The sequence below is a fragment of the Chiloscyllium punctatum genome, chromosome 29 (genome assembly GCF_047496795.1).
Source record: "Chiloscyllium punctatum isolate Juve2018m chromosome 29, sChiPun1.3, whole genome shotgun sequence".
In the NCBI taxonomy this organism is placed as follows: domain Eukaryota; kingdom Metazoa; phylum Chordata; class Chondrichthyes; order Orectolobiformes; family Hemiscylliidae; genus Chiloscyllium; species Chiloscyllium punctatum.
Genome location: NC_092767.1, coordinates 75605487 through 75628730, shown reverse-complemented (window position 1 = coordinate 75628730; position 23244 = coordinate 75605487). Strand labels below are relative to the sequence as shown.

The following is a 23244-nucleotide window of genomic DNA, read 5'->3' as shown; positions in this document are numbered from 1 at the left end:
CCATAGAGTGAGGGAAGAATCATAGTTAACCTATTGAATGAATATTGCAAGAATTGCTAGTACAAGTGGTTATAAGTAACTAGTACATTAAGGCTGGTCTTGTATTTTAAAAATTGTTGAAATTCAAGAAAATAATTCAAAAGTTGTAGGTTGATTTATGCTCCAGGTGACATGACCTTGTTCACATTTGGCAGACTTGCTTTAATTGGAAGGGAGGATATCAAAGTGTGAAGTTTGTGATTTGTTATGATACTGTTTGGTGAAGTGATACACAGCCTCTCTTCCATCTAATATATTCAAAGCAGTGTTTATGGTAGTACAACTGAAACTATATCCAGAGTGTGAGGTGGTGAAACTAAGTATTTCAGCAGACATTTTATTACAAGTTGGAATTTCCAAGTCTCCACAACTTAAAATAGCTTTGTGGGCATTCATTTGCTAAACAAATTTTTAACGCTTTTAACAACCCTGAAGGTATAGGGGCCAGTTGCTGAGTTTAATACATGCATACAGTGAAATGCATTTACCACTGACGCTTGAATCTTGGTTAATGCTATTTTGTCAAAATCCAATATATACAAAGCTCCCATGTAGCTCATTCCTACAAGGACAAATGACGTATCCATTAAAAGCTGACCTCTTATGCCCAGATGTGTGCATAGATATTAAAATAACCTGTACAATTCCATCTGAACAATAACACGCAAGTAAGAATTGAGCTCCGGTTGGTGAAACTGTACACCATTGTTCCAGTGAAACTTCAGCTTGGTGGAGTGCATGTGTTTGATGACGTCCAATGAGACTGTCCTCTAGAGGAGACATTATTGTATGTATTCGGTTTTTATACCAGACAGCATTATCTCAGTTGAGTGTTCCACTTCTGTCTTGTCTGGTAACTGAAGTTTTCATTGAAATTGAGATGCCATCTTTTTATAGTTTTAGAATATCTTTACATTTTCAATTAGTTTAGTGGGTCTGTTTGAGAAGGTGCCAGAAAACATGCCATTTATCGGGTTTGTTTGCTTTCTGTTCTGATTTGGAAGTGAAAAGTATGTGTGTTTTAAAAAAAGAATTGAATGGCAGTATGTAACAGTGATGTACTTAAGTACTGGGCAATAGGGTGGCATGAACACTCTTTAGAGTTACCAATCTTAGTCTTTGAGTTCAACTTCCAGTAAGTTTCCATCATTTTGTCAGCTTCTGTTACAGACTTCTATGAAGTCTTTACAGCCAATGCTATCATTTTGAAGCCATTCATTGCAGTCCTACAGGAAGTGTGCATAGTAAGGTCCTACAGATAATAATGACATAATGACCAGATCATCCTCTTTTTTTTTTAATGAAAACAGGTGATGGATAGATGTTAGTCAGAATAACTGGGAGCTATTTGAAACAGTCTTGTGAACTATTTTGCATTGACCTTAAATCTCTGATAGGACCTTGATTTAATGAGGGCATTGCTAATGATTGAGCACTCCCTCCTGTTCGTGCATAGGTCTAACGGCGGAGCGCTCCCTCCTGTCCGTGCATAGGTCTAACGGCGGAGCGCTCCCTCCTGTCCGTGCATAGGTCTAACGGCGGGGCGCTCCCTCAGTTTGTGCTCAAGTCAGTGGGACTTAAATCCACAACCTTCTGACTCTGTGAGTGTGTTCACAACTGAACTGTGCTAACACTGAAATTGGATGCCTGACTGTGGCCTTGTTAGGTACTAACTATGTCAACAAAGCTGCTGTTCTTGTAGATCTAAAGTAGTAAAGTGTTAGAATGTCTGCTGAATCTTAAGAGAAAACATGAGCTCAAGTTTCCGTTTTAGACATGTCACTCATGATTCAGTTTTCACTTGGATTGTTAGGAGATTTCTATGAACAGAACTGTCATTGCATCTGTAACTGTGAAATCTTTGCAGGCTAGTACTTTGTCTTTGCATACCAGTGATTTATATAGTCCTAGAGTTCTGCAGCAGAAGACATATCACTTCGATGTTAGTCAGAAACAGCTATCTAACTTGTCTAATCTCATTTTCCAGCATTTGGCCCATAGCCTTACAGGGTTTCTGCCTCTACCACTGTTACAGGCAGTGAGTTTCAGGATCCCACCACCCACTGGGTTATGACTGTTTCCTCCCATCCCTCTAAACTTCCTTTTCCTTAAATCAATGCCGCCAGTCATAGCCTCTGTCAAGGAGTTAAAAATCACACAACACCAGAGCGCTGCTCCTTCATCAGGTGGTTGTCAACCTGAAGGAGCAGTGTTCTGAAAGCTAGTGTGCGTCCAAATAAACCTGTTGGACTATAACCTGGTGTTGTGATTTTTAACTTTGTCCACCCCAGTCCAACCCCAGCATCTCCAAATCTGTCAAGGAGAAAAATTTCTTCCTGCTTGTGTATGATAGTGACTTCTTCAAATTTACATTTCAGATAGTTGAGTCATGCAATTGACTGGTATTGCAATATTTAATCCTCACGTAGATGCACAGTGGAAACCTTCTGCAGATTACTTCCTTTTAACTGGGTTGTTCATTCAGTTGGGTCTTTGGATGCTGTTCAGCACTTATGGCAGCTTGCAACCAACCATTATCAATTGGAGCTTTTCAAACATCAAACTGGCTTTTCAAGTAACAACAGAACTATTAATGCTGTATTGCATGACTGATTTCTGATTTGCCTTTGTTTATCCAACTGTGCAGCAATACCAATAAATGTGAATAAAGCAATTGGGCATCTGAGCTAAAATGTAAAATGTTTGTGGGTGGCTGCAATTTCAGGCAAGTTTTACCATCAGGTTATGGTAGAAGAAACCACAACCCTTTGTGACATCATGATATTCATGATCATGAAGGGCCTTGACAGGAAATGGTCCTACTAATCAACTCCTTCATAGATTCATTGTGAAACAGAAGGTGGCCACTCAGTCCACCAAATTCATCCTGGCTCTCTGTCACATAATAAATCCCAATTCCTCCGCCCTCTGTGAAATGTGGAGATTTTATTAGAGAACAGCTAAGACAGCACCAGACAGCTGGTTGATTTAATTTGTTGCTGAGCAAGGGTATTCTTCAGGAAATAGGTGAAAGTAGGGTGCTTGTGAACTAGATTTATATGTTGAAATCTGCCTGTCAATTTATTGGTGCCAAAATGGTTTAGGTGAAGCATTGTGGAACATTAAAAGGAGTTCTGATGAGTTCCCAGTGTCCAACACTACTTTGAAATTCCTCTGGTTTCTCACCCGTTGAACATTATTCATCTGGCTTTGTCCACTTGGAAGTTTTCTTTAAAGGATTTTGGACTTTAGTGTCATGGAATAGCTGTCCCACTCTTGTTCTGCTATGCTCCTCCAATATGGAGGTGTGCCAATCAGCTGGTCTGTTGGTGGAGCAGTTGTTGCAGTAGAAAGTCAATGCGATCAAATACACTAGCATCTGTCAGGAATTGCACACTATTCTGCCAGATCTATTCTCCTGAATATATCCTGCAACTTGTTAGCTGTGAATCCATACTAGTTGAATGCATGTTGAAACGATGTCTCTATATCTGCTGGCAAGGGTTCCATCTCTATGCTCTGTGAATGTAGGGTATTGACACAATCTGACCAGCACAAGTGTGGAGGCGTTACACTTCATCTGCCTTCAAGCCATGTTAGCAGCATAATTTCTGTCCCTCTGGAATTACACACACTCTGGATGAAAAAGTGTTCTGTTCTCTGAAACTTCCAAATCTTCAATTTAAAATTTTGCAAACAAAAACTGACCTGGTCCAACATTAAATGCCAATTATATAGACTTTTGACCTGTGTTTGCTGAACAAACTGTTAAAAGGGAAGATTATGGTTTTCTTGTGAAGTCAACTCTGTAAAAGAAGAGCTGCCTTGTAATAAATGGTCATAAAGGTGAGATCATAGCAGTACTATGTAAAAGTCATATGACTTGTCAACACATGAGTGGTGTAAGAAATTAAACACAGCCAGAAAAAATAAAATCCTCCTATTCATCTTGTTTAACATGATAACTTGAATTCCAATCTCTGTATGCAGATAAGTACAATTTGCCTTTAAACAAGGCATGTTGTGGAAGCAGAGTTAACATCGGAGATTGTTAACCTCTGATCAGACTCTCTTGACACTGCGCAGACGCTGCCAGGCCTGATGAGTGATTCGTGTTTTTTTTTATATCCGGTTTCCAGGACCTGCAGAATTTTACCTATGCTCGGAAATATAAAGAGTAGCCTCTTGCTTTGTGTGAAGCTTGATTAAAAATTAAACCTGAAACAATTTTTTTTAAAACTGAAAATTCACAGCATCTGCAGTTCATGCTGTGAATGAGGACCTTCATCTATCCTTGATCTTGAACACAGGCTCTATTTTGGAAAAACTGATATTTCTGTAACTTCAAAAGACCAATTGTACAGAGCAGTGGGGCATTCCACTTGTAGTCAAGTTGAGACATGAAGAAAAGAAAGCCGACACTGGTCACATCTTAAAAATTCTTTCACAGGATGTAGGAGACACTGGTACCACCAGTACTTACTGTCTGTCCCTACTGCCTTTGAGAGGCTTGTAAGCTGACACCTTAAACCACTGCTGCCCGTGTGATGTGGGTACACCACAGTGCCCTTAGGAAGAGAATCCTGGGATTTTGACCCAGTGATACTGAAGGAATGGAATTTCCAAGTCAGGATGGTGCATGACTTGGAGGGGAACTTGTAGGTCATGGTATTCCTATGAATCTGCCTATGTCCTTCTGGATGATGGCGAATGTAGGTTTGGAAGGTGCTGTGTAAGGATCCTTGATGAGTTCCTGATGTGCATCACTGATGAAACAGTGTTACTTCCAGTACAGTATGCAAATGTCAGTTTCAGACCTGCATTAAAGGATCTGACACCAAGCCATCATAGTTGGTGCATGACTGCTAGAGATTATGATGGGGATTTTTGAAAGTGTAAGTTACCCCTCAGAAACAACAGTTTCGTGATCATAAAAGACTCAATATGTAAATGGATCAATGGTAGATTTCTTGTTTTGATAGATTATCTGTGATCTCTGATATTTAACAAGGCTTGCTAAGAATGAATTGTTACAAAGTGGAAAAGTAGAACTATAAAGATGGCTGCTACCAAAGATGAATTGACTTAATTTTTCTGCTGAGAGGACTTTAAAGGTTATAGATATTGCTAGTTAAATTTGAGAGTCTGCTTCCAGTTTTGATACCATATCCTCCTAATCAAAAGGATGACCTCATTCTGCAGGCAGTATTTATGTAGAGAAGCTGGGGTTGCAGTTGAAGATGTGAAATCTTCCTGTTAGATTTGTTTTATGTATAACTCTTAATGCAAACAGCACCTTAGGCTGTATTTAAGACTATTGCTGCAAACATCAGTTCTTTTCAATGACCAATTTTGTTGTTAACTAAAACTAAGGTTATGTAAAAACTAATGCTCCATGTTTCTTCACAGCGCCTTTATATTTATGCTTTTGATCCTCAACTGCAGCATGTTCTATGCTTGTTTCGCTAACAGGTTTGGAGGAGGTGCAGGCCAGTGTCCAGTTGCACCTTATGAGCATCACAACAGAGATGATGTGATGTCAAGTGGTGATTCCTTATCTGGAGGATTAACCAGCCAGGACAGTACAATTGAGCGAAATAAGAATGGTAATGATTTATAGTCGCTGTTACAGACGTTTTACTTGTCTACTGCCTGTCTCTTGTTTTTGGGATGGGTGCGAATGTTTCTTTAATTTTCTCCCCCCCCTTCCTCCTCCTGATGTGTGCAGGAGAGTGCTCCCTGGGCACTAGCAACCCTGTGTTCTTTTCCCATTGCCAGATGAAGTGCCACCCCATTGATTTAACTATTGCTGTCATGTAGGACAGTTTGAACCCATTTGCATTAATTTCTGTTTATTATGGGCAAATCAATTCCTCATTAGATAATTGGCTATTCTTCAATCAAACTTGAATTTTCTTTCAAAAAGCAAACAGAACAACATAAGTAATTATTTTGTAACACAAAGCCACTTCCACTGTTGTTTCACCTCAAACCTGAATTTAAATTAGATTTGTAGCATAGCTTTTTGCCACTCTTGTTCTGTAATAAGATGGAGTGAATACAATAGCCTCGACTCCTCGCACGTTAATCCAAGGTCATATCTATATCTTTAATCAATTTTTTCAAAGTGTTATTGCCATTTCCTGGAGCAAATGGGACTTGAACCTCGGCCTTCTAGCTTGGGGAAAGCCACTACCACTGCACCACAGACACCCTAAAGATGCTGTTTTTGTTCCTAATTCTGGTACTGGTCTGTGTTCGAGGCATGGAATTTTTTTAACCAACCTGTTCATTCACATTATGACACATGTCTGGGGCAGGTAGAGCTTGAACCCAAATCTTATGGCCCAGAGTAGGGGCATTACAACCGCATAAGGTACAAGGCTATATAGGCTGTGTTTTTAAGATAAGATGTTGGGAGTTGTGCATCGTGCTATGTTTGGGGATAGAGTGCTTTCACTGCTGCTGCAGAGACTGAAAGTTCCACATTCATAGCATGTTTTATGGCCTTTGCTTCTTCCAACTCACTTGTAATCTCAGCTGAGTAGGTTGTGAAGAGAGAAAAGCAAATAATGTACCTGTGTGACTCTTACAGTTTTACACTTAGATGTGCTTTTATTGCAAGGCAATATCCCCAGTTTCAAACAAAACACTTCTAAATGTTTTTCAATATTGACAGTTCTGCCTGTATGACCATTACATAAAGCCACAGGGTTCTAAATAGGACACTTAGAAGGTGTGTGGATTGGGGCCATTATCCTCCGTACACAGGAGAAGCCCATAGTTGAAAGGGAGTGTAGAATCAGTTGCAAATGCCAGGCAGCCCTTCAAAGACGCCATTATGAAGTGCGCTATAATTGTGAGATACTGCAGAGATAGGCTAGCTCAGTCTGTTAACCGCAGCTTTTACTGAAAATATCATACTGTTGGAATCGTTTCACTGCTCAGGTTTGAATTAGCAATTGCAAGTGAATTTTGTCTTAGTTGTTTCATTTCTAAACCCTCCTCTCTTCACCCTGTCACTATTTTTACTTGAAGCGAGCATTGTAAAGTAGATGTGAGGAAGGATTTGTTTCGTACTGGATTACAACTCTTCAGGGTTTAATTAAAGAATAATATCTGACCAGCACAGCTGTGTTTATACTGGTAGTGGCTGCAGAACATAAGTGGTCCTCTGTCAGCTCTTAATGACTCATGTACTGTGCTGACGTGGTCAACCCCAGCCTGAGAGGTGGAGAGAGCACCACAGTTAAGTCTAGTAGCCCAAGGATTAGAGAAAGGAAATTTGGTCAGATGTGTGTGCAAGCATTGGGTGAGAACATAGGAAGAAATATAGGCCATTCAGCCCCTCAAGCCTGCTCTACCATTCAGTGGCTGATTTATCAATCAACCCCATTTAGCCCTACTTCGCTCCATGTAACTGGTTTTAAAAAAAATCTCCATCCCAGCCTTGGAAATGATTATGACCCAAAGTCCTTCAGGAAGACTGTTTCGGGTTTCCATTGGCCTTGGCATGAGAATGTGAAATCAGAAAGCACTCTTAATGATCTAGCTTCCATTTTAAAAAGGTACCAACCCCCTTTCCCCACCCCCCACCCTTGTTTGTAAGCTTTCACACTAGAGACTATGTTTAATTCTGTGTCTATCCTGTTGCATTCCTGTAAGCATTTTAAATATGTTGGTTTAGATCCAGCATCAGCCTACAGAGTCAAGAGCGATAAAACAGAATTATTAATCCTCCTAAATTAGCTTTAAAATCCAATCTTATTCTGGTGAGTCTGCTGTGTACCTTTTCCAAGGTCAATGCATCTTTCCTGCAGTTGGTACCCAAAGCGGGAATGATTATCCAGAAGAGAATATTTTTGAGTTTGAAGGAGTGTCATTAACTCCTCCTTTGACTAATAATCACTTGATAGTCAGCATATAGAACAGTTTTAGGTGCAGGTATCATATGACTCTGTTTATGATTTAGCTGCTATCACATTAACTTGACCTCCACTGATCCTTGCTCCACAGGTGTTGTGCTATTCTGTACAATACATTAAATGAACCAAAAACTGCAATCAGCATAAATTTGATTTACCTTATTGCAATTTTCCAGAAAAGTACTGATCAAGAACATGTAGAAGTGAAGCATCACTTTCTCTTTAATTTCCAGTCTACTGCAAGGTCTTCCACAGTTAAAAAGCCTGCCCAGGCTCTCCAAGTTACCACACTACATGTTATACCAGTAGCAGTGAGGCAAGAGCTTAGTGAAGTCTATGCACAATCAAGGAGGATAGGAGAAAAAGATATATTTGCCAAAAAAAAAATGAACAGTGTAATACATTCACCACTTGTGCCCTGTGCTAAGATACTTCTGTGCAGCCTTCTGGAGTTGAAATTTAATCTGTCTTTGCAAGCTATTTGTATTAATAAAGGATTATTGTAATTTAAAAATGTAACTCTTCAATTTCAGATCCTGTGTGGCACGTGCCTACTGCGCCCAAAGTTTATTCACCTTCCGGAAACAATATCAATAAGCGTCTCGCTAGACAAGAGCTAGCAGGCAAGGATTCCCCCAACAGGCATTCCAAAGTAAGCAACTGCATGTATCCTGAAAGCTATTGCTTGCTAGCATGTCCTGCCAAACCCATTGCTACTGTCAATTACATTAAAGTATAGCAAGTTTTCTTTACAGAATTTCTGTTACAGAAAGAATGCAATTTCTCAAGATCAAGATGTCTAGTTGATAGCACACTCAATCAAAAGGTCATGGGATCAAGTCCCACACCAGGGACTTGTCTGCTTGGCACAAGATCTAGGTTGACACCCAGTGCATTACTGAGGGAGTGCTGCTCTGTCTGAGGTGCCATCTTTCAGATGAACTGTTGAACCAGGTATCTACTTGCCCCTTCAAAGATTCCACAGTCAATACTTCGAAGAAAAGGTTAAGGGTCCCTTGTATCATGATCAAAAACTAGCCTTTAAGGAATCGTAGAATTATACAGCACAGAAGCAGACTCTTCGGTCCAACTAGTTCATGCCGAACATCATCCCAAACTAAGCTAGCCCCACCTGCCTGCTTCTGGCACATATCCTTCTAAATCTTTCTTATTCATATACTTATCCAAATGTCTTTTAAACATTGTAGTTATACCCACATCCTCCACTTTGTCAAGTTCATTCCATACACACACCACCCATTTTTCCTTTAAAAAAAAGGAATTTGCCCCTCATGTCTTTTTTTAAATCTCTTTCCTCTCCCCTTAAATATGCCCCATTGTCTTGAAATCTCCCATCCTAGGGAAATGACCCCTACCATTAACCCTTTCTATACCCCTCATGATTTTATAAACTTCTATAAGGTCATCTCTTAACCTCTTACACTCCAGTGAAAAAAGTCTAGTATCTCAAACCAGAGGATCTGATTATGACGTTATGTTGTTAATGGGAGTTGCTGCATAAATTAACTCTCATTTCCTACATTACAACAGTGACTGTGCTTCAAAAGTATTTTGTTAGCTTAAAGTTCTTAAGACATCTTGATTTTGTGAAGGGCTCTGTATATCCATGCTCGCCAAATCTCCTAAAAGCAATGATTCTACAGCACCCTACAAGGTAACATTGACTCTCCACCCCTTGCTTTGCCCAGGCTTGTTTGTTACCCTTTGTTTCATTGTTCTTGTTGAGATGTCAACATTGCTGGCAAGGCTGGTTTTGTTGCCTTACCTTAGTTACCCTTAAACTGAAAAGGCCTTGAGAGCCAGAGGGCAGTTAAGAATTCATCACATAGCTGTGGGTCTGGAGTCACATGTAGACCTGACCAGGTAAGGACAGCAGATTTCATTCCCTGAAGGACATTGTGAAAATCCATCTGGTTCACAATTAAGTTATTAATGGTCACCTTTAAATTAGCTTTTAATTCCAGATTTTCTTTACTGAATTCAAATTTCACCAGCTACTGTGGTGAGATTCAAGCCAACCTGTGCCTGTGGAATGTTATCTCAGTATTTGAATACCTCCCATTAGTAATATAGTGACTGTGGAATGGCTGTTAGGGTTTGGAGGGGCACTAATAATTCTACTTTTCACCAATAACTGATAGTGGTCAGCATTTAGAATGATGTAATATTGCTAAATATAGGAGCTACTTGTAATACCTTTTATGACTGGCTAAGCTGAAATCGTATTAGTTCAAACCATTCGCCGCCTTGTTCTTTTGTTCCATAGTGTATTTAACCAAGTACAAATTGCAATCGATTAGAATCTGAGTAATGTAACTTTAGATTTGTACGTACTTATAATTTTCCCCAAAACTGCATTCGCCCCATTTGAAGGATTTGTGGGAAAGATTCATTATCATCCTTTTTAAGACAAAAGATGGAAAATTATAGGCCAATTAGCCTAACCTCGGTTGTTGGTAAAATTCTAGAATCCATCATTAAGGATGAGGTTTCTAAATTCTTAGAAGAGCAGAGTCTGATTAGAACAAGTCAACATGGATTTCGTAAGGGGAGGTCATGCCTGACAAACCTGTTGGTATTCTTTGAAGAGATGACAAGTAGGTTAGACCAGGGAAACCCAGTGGATGTGGTCTATCTAGACTTCCAAAAGGCCTTTGATAAGGTGCCACACGGGAGGCTGCTGAGCAAGGTGAGGGCCCATGGTGTTCGAGGTGAGCTACTGGGATGGATTGAGGATTGGCTGTCTGGCAGAAGGCAGCGAGTTGGGATAAAAGGTTCTTTTTTGGAATGGCAGCCGGTGACGAGCGGTGTCCCGCAGGGTTCAGTGTTGGGGCCACAGCTGTTCGCATTATATATTAATGATCTGGATGAAGGGACTGGGGGCATTCTAGCGAAGTTTGCTGATGATACGAAGATAGGTGGACAGGCAGGTAGTACTGAGGAAGTGGGGAGGCTGCAGAAGGATCTAGACGGTTTAGGAGAGTGGTGCAGGAAATGGCTGATGGAATTCAACGTGAACAAATGCGAGGTCTTGCACTTTGGCAAAAAGAATAAAAGCACAGACTACTTTCTAAAAGGTGAGAAAATTTGTAAAGCCAAAGTACAAAGGGATCTGGGAGTGTTAGTCGAGGATTCTCTAAAGGTCAACATGCAGGTTGAGTCCGTGATTAAGAAAGTGAATGCAATGTTGTCAATTATCTGAAGAGGGTTGGAATATAAAAGCACCGTTGTGCTACTGAGACTTTATAAAGCTCTGGTTAGGCCCCGTTTGGAGTACTGTGTCCAGTTTTGGTCCCCACACCTCAGGAAGGACATACTGGCACTGGAACGTGTCCAGTGGAGATTCACACGGATGATCCCTGGAATGGTTGGTCTAACATATGAGGAACGGCTGAGGATCCTGGGATTGTATTCATTGGAGTTTAGAAGATTAAGGGGAGACTTAATAGAGACATACAAGATAATACATGGCTTGGAAAGGGTGGACGCTAGGAAGTTGTTTCCGTTAGATGAGGAGACTAGGACCCGTGGACACAGCCTTAGAATTAGAGGGGGTATATTCAGAACAGAAATGCGGAGACATTTCTTCAGCCAGAGAGTGGTGGGCCTGTGGAATTCATTGTCGCAGAGTGCAGTGGAGGCCGGGACGCTAAATGTCTTCAAGGCAGAGATTGTCTCGAGGAGTTAAGGGCTACGGGGAGAATGCGGGTAAGTGGAGTTGAAATGCCCATCAGCCATGATTGAATGGCGGAGTGGACTCGATGGGCCGAATGGCCTTACTTCCACTGCTATATCTTATGGTCTTTTGTTCTTAAGCTCCTGGAATTGTGGTCTGTTTCTGTGATTTGCAGCTAGTAATTCTAACCCATTCACTACAGTGTGTGGAAAATTGCAGCAGGAAAGTGGAGAACCAACAGTCTCTGACCCTTGTCTGGAATAATTCTCTGGGCTGTCTATGTTGAGCCTTCTCGGGTGGATAGAGCTTATAAGAAGGCCTATGGTGTATTAGCGTTCATTAGCAGAGGGATTGAATTCAAGAGTTGTGAAGTGATGTTGCAGCTGTACAGGACCTTGGTTAGGCCACATTTGGAGTACTGTGTGCAGTTCTGGTCGCCTCACTTTAGGAAAGATGTGGAAGCTTTGGAGAGGATGCAGAGAAGATTTACCAGGATGGTGCCTGGAATGGAGAATAGGTCATACGAGGATAGGTTGAAAGTGCTTGGCCTTTTCTCATTGGAACGGCAAAGGATGAGGGGTGACTTGATAGAGGTTTATAAGATGATCAGAGGAATAGATAGAGTAGGTAGTCAGAAACTTTTTCCCCGGGTACAACAGAGTGTTACAAGGGGACATAAATTTAAGGTGAAGGGTGGAAGGTGTAGGGGGGGATGTCAGGGGTAGGTTCTTTACCCAGAGAGTGGTGGGGGCATGGAATGCGCTGCCTGTGGGCGTGGCAGAGTCAGAATCATTGGCAACCTTTAAGCAGCAATTGGATAGGTACGTGGATGGGGTGCTAAAGCTAGGACAAATGTTTGGCACAACATCGTGGGCCGAAGGGCCTGTTCTGTGCTGTATTGTTCTATGTTCTATGTTCTCAAAGGGCACTGCATAGTCTGCAGCTGTGATTCTAATATTGTGTCTGCTGCTTAACAGGGGGATGCCCACTACTCAAGCCAGTCAAGTAGCAATACTCTGTCCAGCAATGCCTCCAGCGGCCACAGTGATGAAAGATGGTTTGACAATATGGAGCATATGGAGGTTGACCTTGAGACCTCTGCAAAAGGAGCATCCAGTGACAGTGGCATTGACACCACCCTCCATGCCTCGAGTCCATTTGCTTCAGGTGCAGTAACAGCTAAATCTGCAAGGCCAGCACCACGGAGAGAGAAGCCCCAGAAACCAATGCAGACCTCGGCCACCTACAGTGGACTGCAGGAGTACAACAACCGGGTATTCGACCGGACACCACCTCACCTGGAGAGGAGGAGGGACTCCTCACCAACACTCAGCACCAATGGCCAAAATAAAGGATATAAAATAAAAACCTGTGGTCCTTCGAATAACACCAGCTTCAGTGTGAACAGTAATGAAAACGTGCATCTGAGGTAAAATGAGCCATCTATATAACCCAATCTTTAGAAGTAAGAAAGATGTCAAATGCTGGAGTGTGAGTGAAAATGCAGCCTGGAGGCTGAGCAGAAGGTTCAGAGGTCAGGTCTCAGCTTTGCTGAGTCTGCTGTTCACTTAAGGATTCTGCACTTGGCCTTGGTCTGAGGAGAGAGTAGGGACTTTCATTTCTAATCACTTTCTAATTATATCCCTCTTATGTAGGTATCGAGCATGTCTATGATCTCTTTCACAGTCAAGTAGCCTGTGTTTGCGCACACACTACAGAAAGTGACAGCTTGTGTAACCTGTAGGTGAGGAATCTTTATTAGATATTTGGCTTAGGTGAGTTGTAGAAGGCATAAGGGCATCCTGGGTGCTCACTGAGAACATTGTTCCATGCCCTGTGGAAGGCATGGGCCTGCATGATTGATCTTAGAGTGGACATACAAGTCAGAAAACTATCATTGATCTTAAACAGTCAGCTGAGAGTAATATCAAGATGACAGCCCTGTAAATACTGTTTTTAAACTCAGTTGTTCAAAGGGTGCTCCCCTGCTGTGGTCACTATGCACTCTGATGTAGCACTGAACAGGAATGTGTTTTCTTTAAACATGTTTCCCTTTTTGGCAATTATGGCCGTTAGGTGGCTGCATGTCCTTTTAAAGCTTGAGGATATGGGCAGCAGTGTTTCGACTTCGTGATGGGGGTAGAATTTGCAATGTGACTTGCCCAGTGCATGTTTTGTGAAGAATACTCAATAATGGAATCTTACAGCAATTTAATCAAAAACTGTGAGCACTCATGTGTGACCTCAAACTATTGTTTGGACCACAGATATAAAGTTACTAGTGGTGTACTGCAAGGATCTGTTTTAGAGTCCCTGCTGTTGGTCATTTTTATAAATGACCTGGATGAGGGCGTAGAAGCATGGGTTAGTAAATGTGTGGATGACACTAAGATCAGTGGAGTTTTGGACAGTTTAGGAGGATGTTGCAGCTTACGGAGGGACATACATAAGCTGCAGAGCTGGGTTGAGAGGTGGCAAACTGAGTTCAATGTGGAAAAGTGTGAGGTGATTCACTTTGGCCGGAGTAACAGGAATACAGAGTACTGGTCTCTAAAGGTAAGATTCTTGGTAGTGTGAATGAGCAAAGAGATCTTGGTGTCCAGGTACATAGATCCCTGAAAGTTGTCACCCAGGTTGATAGGGCTGTTAAGAAGGCATACGGTGTGTTCGCTGTTATTGGTAGAGGGATTGAGTTTTGGAACCATGAGGTCATATTGCAGCTGTACGAAACTCTGGTGTGGCCACACTTGGAGTATTGCATAAAGTTCTGTTAACTGCAGTATAGGAAGGATGTGGAAGCATTGGAAAGGGCGCAGTAGAGATTTACTAGGATGTTGCCTGCTATGGAGGGAAGGTCTTATGAGGAAACGTAGGGGGACTTGAGGCTGTTATTGAAGAAGGTTGAGAGGTGACTTAATAGAGACATACAAGATAATCAGAGGGTTAGATAGGGTAGACAGTGAGAGCCTTTTTCCTCAGATGGTGATGGCTAGCACGAGGGGACACTGCTTTAACTTGAGAGGTGATAGATACAGGACAAATGTCAGAGGTAGTTTCTTTACTCAGAAGTAGTCAGCCCTGCCTGCAACAGTAGTAGACTCACCAACTTTAAGAGCATTTAAATGGTCATTGGATAAAAATATGGATAATAATGGAATAGTGTAAGTTAGATGGGGTTCAGATTAGTTTCACAGGTCGGAGCAATATCAAGGGCTGAAGGGTCTGTACGGTGCTGTCATGTTTGATGTTCAAAATGGCTCCCATTGAACTCTATGATGTGAAGCCATGAAATGGTTTTATTCCAATGGAGTTTTTCTTGGTGTCAGCAGATGTTAGGATGTGTGCTGAACAGAGTTTTTTTTATTGTTATTACTTGTTCTTTCTTGTAAACATTCTAGGTAAGTCCAGCATTTGTTATCCATTCAGAACTTCCCTTGAAGGTGTATTTTGTTTGCTATAATCTTTCTATTGAAATTTTGCCAATTTAGTCAGTAGTTAATTGCTGATGCATATTCATTTATAAGGCAGACAGCCTTTCATTTATATAATGTATTTCGTGACTTCAAATGTCCCAAAGCATTTTCCAAACAGCAAAGAGTCATACAGCTTGGAATCGGACCCTTCAGTCCAACCAGTCCATGTTCCCAAACTGAACTTGTCTCACCTGCCTATGTTTGACCTATATCCCTCCAAATATTTCTTACTCATATACTTATCTAAAATGTCTTTTAAATGTTGTAACTGTACCTGCATCCACCACTTTCTCTGGTAGTTCATTTCACACATGTGCCACTTTGTGTGAATAAAAAAAGTTGCCCCTCACGTCCTTTGTAAATATTTCTCCTCTCACTTTAAAAGTATCTAACCTAGTTTTGACCTCTTCCACCCGAGGGAAAAGATCTTTGTCATAAACTTATCAACGCCCCTCATGATTTTATAAACCTCAATAAGGCAATGATCCCAGCCTGTCAAGCCTATCATCAAGACAAGCATTGCATGATGAATTGAAAATCACAGTCCACCAAATGCTATATTGTGAAGACTATATTCTTCTTCCTATTTTTGATTGTGGGCTGAATTGAAAAGGACTGTTTTAAAATTGTGCAAGAATTGCTACAGTTTAGTAAAAGCAAGTTACTGAACCTCATTGGAAGTTGACTTTAAGCTGCTGCATTGACCAAATGCAATGGAGTAGACCTGTTTGTTTGTGTGAATCTAAACAGGGGCATAGTGGATGTATTTGGTAAAATATGGCTGGCAACAAATAACACATTGGGTTGTGGAGTTGTGACTAGTTGTAGATGACAAAGACCATCAGCCTGACAACTATCTGACTTATCCCCTGAGTAACTGAAAAGCTTGTGGGTGTGCATGCTACTGGCAGAGGTCTTCAGACTTCTGCACGGGCAGATGCTTTGTCTGTCTTGCCAGTATAATATGTTATATTATAACATGTGAGAGCCTGTTTATTCTCCCTCACCAGTCATTGTAAGCAGTAGTCTTTTAACTTTTAACTAAGAGACTTTGCATTCAAAGTACCAATTGCCTGTGTGCTTCCTACAAATAAGTGAAAAGAGACTTAACACAAAATCCTGAAAATAAAAGGATAATCTCAATGAATGCTGTGGATTGAGGCAAATGAACTGCTTCCCCAGTTTTCTCCCCTTCTGCTCATAAATAACTTTTTTTTAAATCCTTATATATTTGGGGGAGAGCAGGGGAAGGGGAAGTTTAGAAGCAGATTTATGTCAGCAGTTCATTGTGTTAGCTGTGTTTAAAATAGTTTTTTTGTTTGCAAGAAACATTGCTACTTGTTAAGTATAGAAACAGTCTCTCTCGGTTAACCTGGGTCTATCTGCAGGTAACAAGGGACTCTGCGTATTTTGATTACTTCTTTTTAACTTTTATGATGACTCCAGGAATGGGCAGGGCCTGATATCTAATGTATTACCCAAGTGAGCTGTCCCCAATAATATTAGAATTCACTTTCAAGTGCAAAACAATGGAGATGAAGAGTTACTTGTGGAAGACGTGGTGGTGGTGGTAGTGTGCAGCTTTTGTTTTATTTTCTGGGGTTGCTGTTTTACTTCCTAATTGTTAATATAAACCTGAGGGGAGAAAGAAGTTCAAGGCTTCCCCAGTGACAGTTGCTCCTCCCAAGTCCCTAGTACACAATGGTGCAGAGCCCGAGGCTTGGACCCTGAAACTAAGCGCTATTGCTGTGGCCACAGCCACCTTAGTGTCTGCACTGCTCACAGCTGCCAACACTACCCGCCGCCTCACCCACTCCACTCCTCCTCTCCACTGGTAAAGTGGCATAATTTCTGTCCTCTTTCTATTCTTGGTCCAATCAGTGAGTGGCCAGAATTCATTCCTTCCTCCTAATCTAGTTTTACTCTCCTCCTCCTGATCAGAGGAAATGGACTGTGCCACAATTACCTGAGTACACAGATGCAATGCCCGACCCTTGCCCACCACAGGGATGAACGGTAGAGGAATGTCTGGGATGTAGGCAGTACCTGATGGTGATGACAATGCACTCTTGGAATGCATCACAGATGCCAGCAACACAACACTAAAATGGTGATGCAAAACAGGCTCCAAACAACAAACAATGTTAAAATACAAAAATGTTAAGAAATGGTTTTAAAAAAAAGACATACTGTACATTAGCCAAATTCTTTTACAGGATAGATGGTTGCACCATTGCCAATGAATGAACTGTTCCAGTTCCAGTGCTATAAGTTGAATCCCTTCAACTTATTTATTAACACTGAAACTTCATCCAGGAATTCCCTGGAGGAAGTTGGGGAGGAGCACCATCTGGATTTTGTTCTGATGAATTACCATCGACAGAATAATTTCTAGGTTGAAGACATGATAAAAATGCAGACTTTCTCTCTGGATTCTGTATAAAGTGGGCAGAGTAAATGAGTTGCAATTACACAGCTGTAACATTGTTGTTTGGGCTTGACTTTGATCCTACAGTTATCTTTGAAATCTGCCTTTGGGAATAACCTGATAGTGGAACAGTTTCATTTAATTTTAGTCACCTCTGGCTTTAAAGGCCAATGTACACTACTCTGGTGAATTTAGTGTGAAGCTGAAACCACTTCACATTGATGCTAAAGTTGCTGTACAAAATACCCTGTAGTGTTGGCAGAAGGGGAGAAACTAATGTGTTAATTCCAGTGGATTTCTGCTCTAGTGAATAGCACATTGGGTCTTAATGTACAAAGCTGGAATGCCTCAGGGTATTTCAGAGAGGGAGGGATTTTTTTTAGGTGGAAAAATTTCTGAACTCTTCAAAGTTTATTAATCTGCTTTGGTGTTTCTGCATGAACTGTCATAAGAGATCAATTGAAAAGACCTCCCTTGTTGTGTAACACCGAGTGTGCTGTACACTTCTAATGCATTTGACAGCAGCTTTGAGCTCAGCTCTCCACTCTGAAATGAAGTGAAAGTTGCCCAACTATCTTCAAAACTTCCAGAAGATTTTTTAAAACCGTTGTTACCAACAATAATCCATTATCAGGTATAGGATTTGCAGTGCCTTGTACTTCATTGTGATTTAACAACAATCTGTCAGCTGTTGAGTCACATTGCAGGGATGTCCTCTTTCAACAACGTTGAAAACTTCAGAGGAGCTATGTTAGCACTCAGAAAGAATGTGTAAACATGTAGAGGACTTGAAAACTAAACCAACATGACAGGAATGTTTACTTGAAACTGATTTTGTCAAATTATTTTTCAAATAAAAGAGGCCTATTAGAGATACTAAACTCTGAAACCTGCATGGGAACCAAGTCTATTTGATATCCAAATGATCACAGGCTGTGGGAAGGCTTTAGAACTGTGGCCAACTGTTGTTGAAGAACATTTCTTACATAAAGGGTAATCCACCCAGGCACAGCATCAATGCTTTGGAACTGTTCCTTTGACTGTGATAGTTATTTCTAATGGGATTGGGCTGCAGGGAATAAACCTTGATCAAACCTTTTTAATTGTAGTTCCAGTTCTTAGTGTCTCTCCATATTTCAGGAATTACAAGCTTGTGTTCTGAGAAGATGTTGTTTATGTCAAAGAATTAGAATTCTTTGTGTGAATTCTAGAATCTGGTAGATAGCTGGTATGGCTTTTGTAGTAATAAGTGACCAGCCTCCGTAGTTGTTGAACGTGGTGTGGTAAGAGAAGACCATCTTTTCTGGAGCCTTACACACAGGCTGTAGTTCCATGCAGTTTGATAATCACCGTCAATCAGCTACTCTTGCATGTACTCAGCAGGTTTCCTTAAAGTAAGGGTTAACACAACAGCTTTGTTAGCTACTTCTCTTGCATGAAATTTCACAATCTGAATTTAAATGGGGAGAGCAGACGGCCCATTTGATGTAATTGTAACCTACCCTTTCCTCGTAGTATTGAGCTGGTTATTGCAATTAATTTCTCAATCCCCCAACATCTCTGATATCTGCTGTAAATTGACCTTTCTTTCACTAGCCTCTTACTTGATCCAGATGCTCCAACAGCCACATCCCCCATACCCTGATTGCCATTAGAACACTCTTAGAACGCAACCTTGGTAATCTGTGAAACATAAAGAGACAGGGAGAGACAAAAAACTGGAGCTACAATTAGATATTTTCTGCTCAACCCCACATGTGAAAACTCCTGCCACAAGAATCTTTTTATTTGCTTCCATCCTTTTGTATTGCTTTGGGGCTCAGCTTGTCATAGATGACAGTTAGGAAGCAGTGAGATCTGCAGATGCTGGGAATCAGAGTTGAGAGTTTGTTGCTGGAAAAACACAACAGGTCACGCAGCATCCGAGGAGCAGGAAAATGGGCATTTCGGGCCGGAGCTCTTCATCGACATTTCCTAATGAAGGGCTCTGGCCCGAAATGGCGATTTTCCTGCTCCTTGGATGCTGCCTTACCTGCTGTGCTTTTCCTGCAACATAACCCATAGTTGACAGTTAACCCATTCAGGTACTAACATAGTATATTTTCTATCCATAAGGATAGACTCTCCTGGAGCTCTGATGTAATGTAACTTGCTACTAAGTTTATCAAGACCGAGCTTGTCTTCTACTGAAGACTTTGTGTGCGCATCCTTCCCTACCTGAAATCAGGAACGTTGATTAATACCAGCCACAAGACATCCCAGATGGTTCCAGTGGAGCTGACCACAACATGTAGCATAGATGGCATCTGAAAACTTGGTGTCTTTGATTGTTATCCTCTTGGATAAAATAGTAATTAGTAATTAATCAAAATCGTTCATTATCTGAGAGTGTAATTATCTGAGATTCTTCAACAGCCAACAATAAACTTGGAACAGTGCTTTGGGATTCTGTAGTGTTTGTCATGATAGTCAAATGGCTGGTGACAGTGCTTTCAACTCAACCACTTTGTGTGATTTGTGTCTCAGTGGGTAGTGCATTCACCTCTCTGTCGTCATGTGTAGTTTTGAGTCCCACTCCACAGGCTTGCACATGTGCCGGCGCACTCACAGCAGTACTGCCTTCATTTGTGTGAAGTATTGATTCATGATCCTTACTCAAGTCTCAGCTGGACACAAGGCAGGGCACAATTCCTGAGAGTAGTAGAAGAGTTCAGCCCAGTGTACTAACACTTCATCTGTAATCCAGAATCACTTCAAACAGGTAACCTAATTGTTATCGCCTTGTTGTCTGTGGGAACTCATTCTGCACATGTTACTACACTTTAAAATGCACTCAATTGTACAAGGTACTATATTAATGTGACACTTTCTACTTTACTCTCTCCCTCTTCTCCCTTCCTCTTCCCTGCTTTTCCTCTCCTTTTCCTAACATTTCCCCTCTTAATCTTTTGCTGTGGGCAAGTCACCACTTAAAGCTCCACTAAAACATCTTTCCTGGGTGTAAGAGACTGGCTTTGTTCTCCGAGGAAAGAAGTTAGTCTTTGTATGTTCTTTATTAGACAGTGTAGGAAATGGCAGATGTCCAAATCCCAGATGCTGACTACAGAGCATTTCAAAGCAAGTCTTCACTTTTGGCCAAGGTTCAATGTGAAATTGGGCTGAGCTGTCAGCGTTACCTATTTACAGGGGAGCCAGCAGTACAATTTATTGGAATGAACCCTTATCAATATGACTGATTTATATTAGTCACCAGGCTAATGGCAGAATTTCCTGATTAACAGCAGACATGAGATTCTGATCACAGACAGGTTTTATTAACAGAGAAGAACACATTTAATTTAATACGCTTTGGTTGCAACAATACATTTTCTGTGATGCTTTTAAATCACAAACCAAACAATTCCTGTTGCCATCATCAATACTTTAATCACAGCTAGATGTCTCGCTCTCCCTGTTATATTGAATTCGTATTCTTTGTATGATGCTGAAATCATTGCTAAGTAACTGAATCAGTAATTTACCAATGCTAAGAGCTGACTGTTAGAGAATGCTGTACTCAGACTGCAGTGACTAGTGTCTTCTGTGCAGGTTTTCCATTTAATCTCTTCCAATCCCATTTACCATGGCTAGCTATTACAGTTCACTTGTGTCACTGAAGCTTTATACAGGTTGTAATTATCCAACAGTTTTAGCCATGCATTAATACAAAACCTGTATTTCATACCACTCTATCAGCTCATGATTTCAAATATATTTATCTTAACAAGAGAATATTATATGGAGGGAGAATGGGAAATAGTTATTTTGTCTAGGATTATGTGACCTGCACATTTGCCAGTACAATTTTTCACTAGCGCTTAAAATTGGCGAAGTGAAACCAGACACACTGGTTCTGTTCCTAAAAATAACTTTCATGATAACTAACTTAAGTTTAAGAATTGGTCTTTGCAGTGGTCAGATGGTTCATTAGTTTCTCAAATAGTTTTCATCTATTATTTTCAAGGCTTTAACCCTTTTTAAAATGAAGCAGTTAGTAGTAGACAAAATAGCAGACAAAAGAATGTCCTTGAGCTTTTGTCTGTCAGTAATGTCACTTATTTTTCAGCTATAGTGTTTCATTAGCCCTGTCATGGGATTTTACAAATGACATTGTGCATCTTTTGTAAAATAAAGCTGATATTTTTGTTTTTGAAGGCAAGAGATATAGAGTGTGTTCTCCTTTAAGGTTAAACATTTTAAAATAAAAGCACTTCTGCTTGAATCTTTGAGTAATAGTGACCAAATCAATTTATATTGCATGATCTAAAGCTGCTGTAAATACTAAGATCAGTTCCAAAACAAAACTCTTAAGCTACTTTCTGCAATTATAACCATTGATATTCTCTCAGACAAGGTTCATTGGTATAGTATGAGCTCAGAGGTTTGAACTGGACCTGAATCCAGTCCAGGCTTCCCTTTGTGCAAGATGTCGAATGGCCCTCTCTCTGTGGGGCCTCAGCCTCTGGCTAGGATGTATGTTTATCTAGCACCTGTTTGTGATGTATCATCATGTTCCAATTCCATTCTTATGTCATTAATTTTGTGCCTCATACTGTTTTTGTCATATGATAGTGTTTTTGTAAATTTTTTAAAAATAAATTTAAGATAACACGAATTCAGTTCGGGGGAAAAAATGCTTTGTGTAGAATAAATTGTTGTAAGTGCATTGCTCAAAATGTGCACAGAAATATACCCAAAGTAGCAGAGGAATGAAATGTATAATCTGTCTTTGGTCAAGAGAAGAACGTTGACCAGGGTGTGAAGCAATCTCCCTGCACTTTGAGTTGTGTTTCAGGTTCTTTGTTATCCGCTAGAATCATCAGAACAGGCAAGCGATGGCCTCAATTTAATGTGTTCATCCAAAGGGCAGTACCATTCACAAAGCACTGCTTCTGGGTAGCACACAAGCAAGTCAGTGCAGTTCAGTTCATGTGCTCAAGCCTTGGAGTAAGGTTTCAGAGTACAAGTTTCTGACCCTGGCAAGTCTGCTACCAGCTGTGCAAGACTAAAAGGAAAATGGGCTGCAAATAAAGTGTCATTAGTAAGTCTTGACCCAGAAGTTGGGATTGACACTGGGGGAAATGCCTTCAGATAGTCTTTGTACACTTGTAAAGAATGCAGCTCTGACCATTTAGCCGAGCTCCTGACACCTCTGTTCCCTCAATAAGCCACAAATTTCAGGAGAGAAGATTTGGTGGAAGCAGAATGTGGAAATTGCATAGAATAGCACATTTGTATAAAAACTGTTTGCTCATTTTTATTTTTAATTTTTTTTTCCAGCACTATAAATTGCAGACCGGGACAGACCCCTCACGTATACAAGACCCCACCTGCGGAAGTATCTAAGCCACCGGCAGTACATGCCCAGCTCTCGGCCTCTGCCCCCAAATCTTTCTACTCCTATCAGAATGTGAAGAATTTGTGCCCAACTGGCTGGAAAAAACCAACCACTACCCCATGCCGATCATCTGGATTCGCAGAAACAAAAACGTATGAGCCTTCCCTTGAGCAGACTGGAGCTCAGTCTTCTTAAAATGAGTACAGCTTCGGACTTCTTTGATTCTGCATTTCACTTTTTAAAACATGACACATAAACAAGTCCAATTGCTCGGTGCTGGTGTTTCTGCTTCAGGCAAACCTCCT

The 23244-nt window shown here is 40.9% G+C and overlaps 1 protein-coding gene across 7 annotated transcripts in view; it reads left to right on the top strand.

The window, feature by feature from the left end:
- The window catches only part of sipa1l3 (signal-induced proliferation-associated 1 like 3), a 240609-nt gene that overhangs the window by 186345 nt on the left and 31020 nt on the right, over positions 1–23244 (top strand). For 6 of the 7 annotated variants that reach the window (XM_072549485.1, XM_072549487.1, XM_072549489.1 and 3 more), the window contains 4 exons: positions 5512–5645; positions 8498–8616; positions 12639–13090; positions 22882–23091. In XM_072549485.1, the coding sequence (XP_072405586.1) occupies positions 5512–5645; positions 8498–8616; positions 12639–13090; positions 22882–23091 (915 nt within the window). The remainder of the gene's footprint in view (positions 1–5511; positions 5646–8497; positions 8617–12638; positions 13091–22881; positions 23092–23244) is intronic. The other variant, XM_072549490.1, reaches the window with a different exon arrangement.